Source organism: Rhamphochromis sp. 'chilingali', assembly GCF_963969265.1.
Source record: "Rhamphochromis sp. 'chilingali' genome assembly, chromosome: 17".
Lineage (NCBI taxonomy): Eukaryota > Metazoa > Chordata > Actinopteri > Cichliformes > Cichlidae > Rhamphochromis > Rhamphochromis sp. 'chilingali'.
This window is the reverse complement of record NC_137944.1, coordinates 643,782-645,600: the sequence shown is the minus strand read 5'-3', so window position 1 is coordinate 645,600 and position 1,819 is coordinate 643,782. Positions and strand designations below refer to the sequence as shown.

The window sequence follows — 1,819 nt, the reverse complement described above, 5'->3', positions numbered from 1 at the left end:
TGGTGTGTGTTGGGATCTTATGACTCATCATTCAGGTGTCACTGAGTGTACTCAGGATTCTGCTGAGGGTATGAGTTGCCCACAGGTGGCTGTGAGTCATTTGCCTTTCACAGCACGCAGGAAATAAACAAGTGTACACTTACATCCATGCAGCAGTAACTTCATTAACATGTGGTTGGTGGTAAGTTCTGTCTTGTGTCTGTTAACAGAGGACCAGCCTCGACCTGCTGGATCCACACAGTCCCATCAGCTTAGACAGAAGCCTTTACATCTCAAACACTGAGCTGAGCAGTGCTTCCACTGTCAGTCACACTGTTTGGGTTTTTGGTCACTAAACATTCTCATTGATCTTCTCGTGTGTCCTTCAGTTTCACTGGTAATTAGCAAAACTGCCTGGCTGTATGTACACATTAGGGCACGTTCACTCACTGGCACATTTTTGTGATTTTATGCTAATTTACCCCAATTAGTAAATCTGGGACCAAGTCGCCTGTTTGTTGCTTGTTTCAGTGATAAGACAAACAGAATAAAACATGGAAATCAAAGAGCTACAAACACAAAGGGACCTATTCTTGTCTCCTTATTTCCTGTCACCTATCTCCTGCTCCAGTGGTGGATGGTCATGGAATAACGCGGTCTGTGGATGTACCTGCAGTCCCTGAGAGCTAACAGCTCGCATACAGACTTTTTTTTCTGCTAAATTTGGGTGATGTCATGAAGAGAGGACAGAGGCCACACCCACTCTGTGTTCAATCAGAGTAAAGGAGGCATGAGGAGCCTTCTTTCATTGTGTTCTGCCCCCCGGCAGGCTTCCACAAGTTAGCCAATCAGAACAGAGTGGGCTTTAAGGAGGAAGGTTTCTGTGCTCTGTTAGCTTTAATCAGATCCAGATTTCTCACAGAGCAACAATCCCCTGCAGGACAGTAAACTAGACATCAGCAGTCGCTGCTTTTTCCATCCTGGTCTAAAAAAAGAAGGCTGTGTGTTAGAAACTCCAGCATCAGCCAAGATTCATTGACTTTCTGTGACTCTTCATCAGAATATTAGAGTTAGGGTTAGTGCAATCACAGAGGAAGTGTGGGCTCTAAAACACATGACACCGCTGTTTTCTTACTCAATCACTTTTCCTGTTACACAGACAGAAGGGGGGCTCATTTCAGCCTGACATACAAACAGAGCCGGGGTGAGGAGGGGGGGCAAACATGTCAAATACATTCAGAACAGGAAGTAGAACAGCTGCAACAGACTCACCAGGCAGCAGCAGCAGCGGCAGCAGCAAGGCTCCAAGCAGATGAAGTGACAGGAACCTGGGGGAGGACATGACTCCCATGGAGAGACAAAGAAAGACAGAGTGAGGATGAGGATGGTAGAGACAGGGACAGATGGGAGACCTGGAGATGAAGAAAGCAGAGAGCAGAGAGAGCACAGAGAGGTGTGATGGTCTGAGCGACGGAGCTCTGAATGAATATGAACACAGAGAAAAGGGGAGGAGAGAGGGAGCGGGGGAGGAGGATGAGGACACTGAGAAGGTGGGCGGGGGGGGGGTTCTGGTTTTCCTGCCAAGTTTGTTCCACGTTTGCCAAACATGAAGAAACAGACAGACATGAATCACAGTGAAAACTGCAGCATTAAAGGTCCTTCCACAGTTTCACAGTCAGTGAGTCGGGCTAACGTTACACTCCCTCTGTGCTCTCACTCCCCACAAAGGATCAGCTCAGACCGTCCTGAAGGGAAAAACTCAAGTTAAGCTGCATTTCACAAAGAAAACACTGACCTGTGTTTTTCACACAAACATACAAAAATCACCAGGACTGTAAAT

The 1,819-nt window shown here is 46.9% G+C and overlaps 1 protein-coding gene across 2 annotated transcripts in view; it reads right to left on the bottom strand.

The window, feature by feature from the left end:
• LOC308384533 (uncharacterized protein) overlaps nt 1-1,454 on the bottom strand; it is a 17,649-nt gene extending 16,195 nt beyond the window's left edge. For both annotated transcript variants that reach the window (XM_080863054.1, XM_080863055.1), the window contains exon 1: nt 1,252-1,454. In XM_080863054.1, the coding sequence (XP_080719180.1) occupies nt 1,252-1,330 (79 nt within the window). In that variant the 5' untranslated portion in view covers nt 1,331-1,454. The remainder of the gene's footprint in view (nt 1-1,251) is intronic.
• Nucleotides 1,455-1,819: the final 365 nt, after the last annotated feature.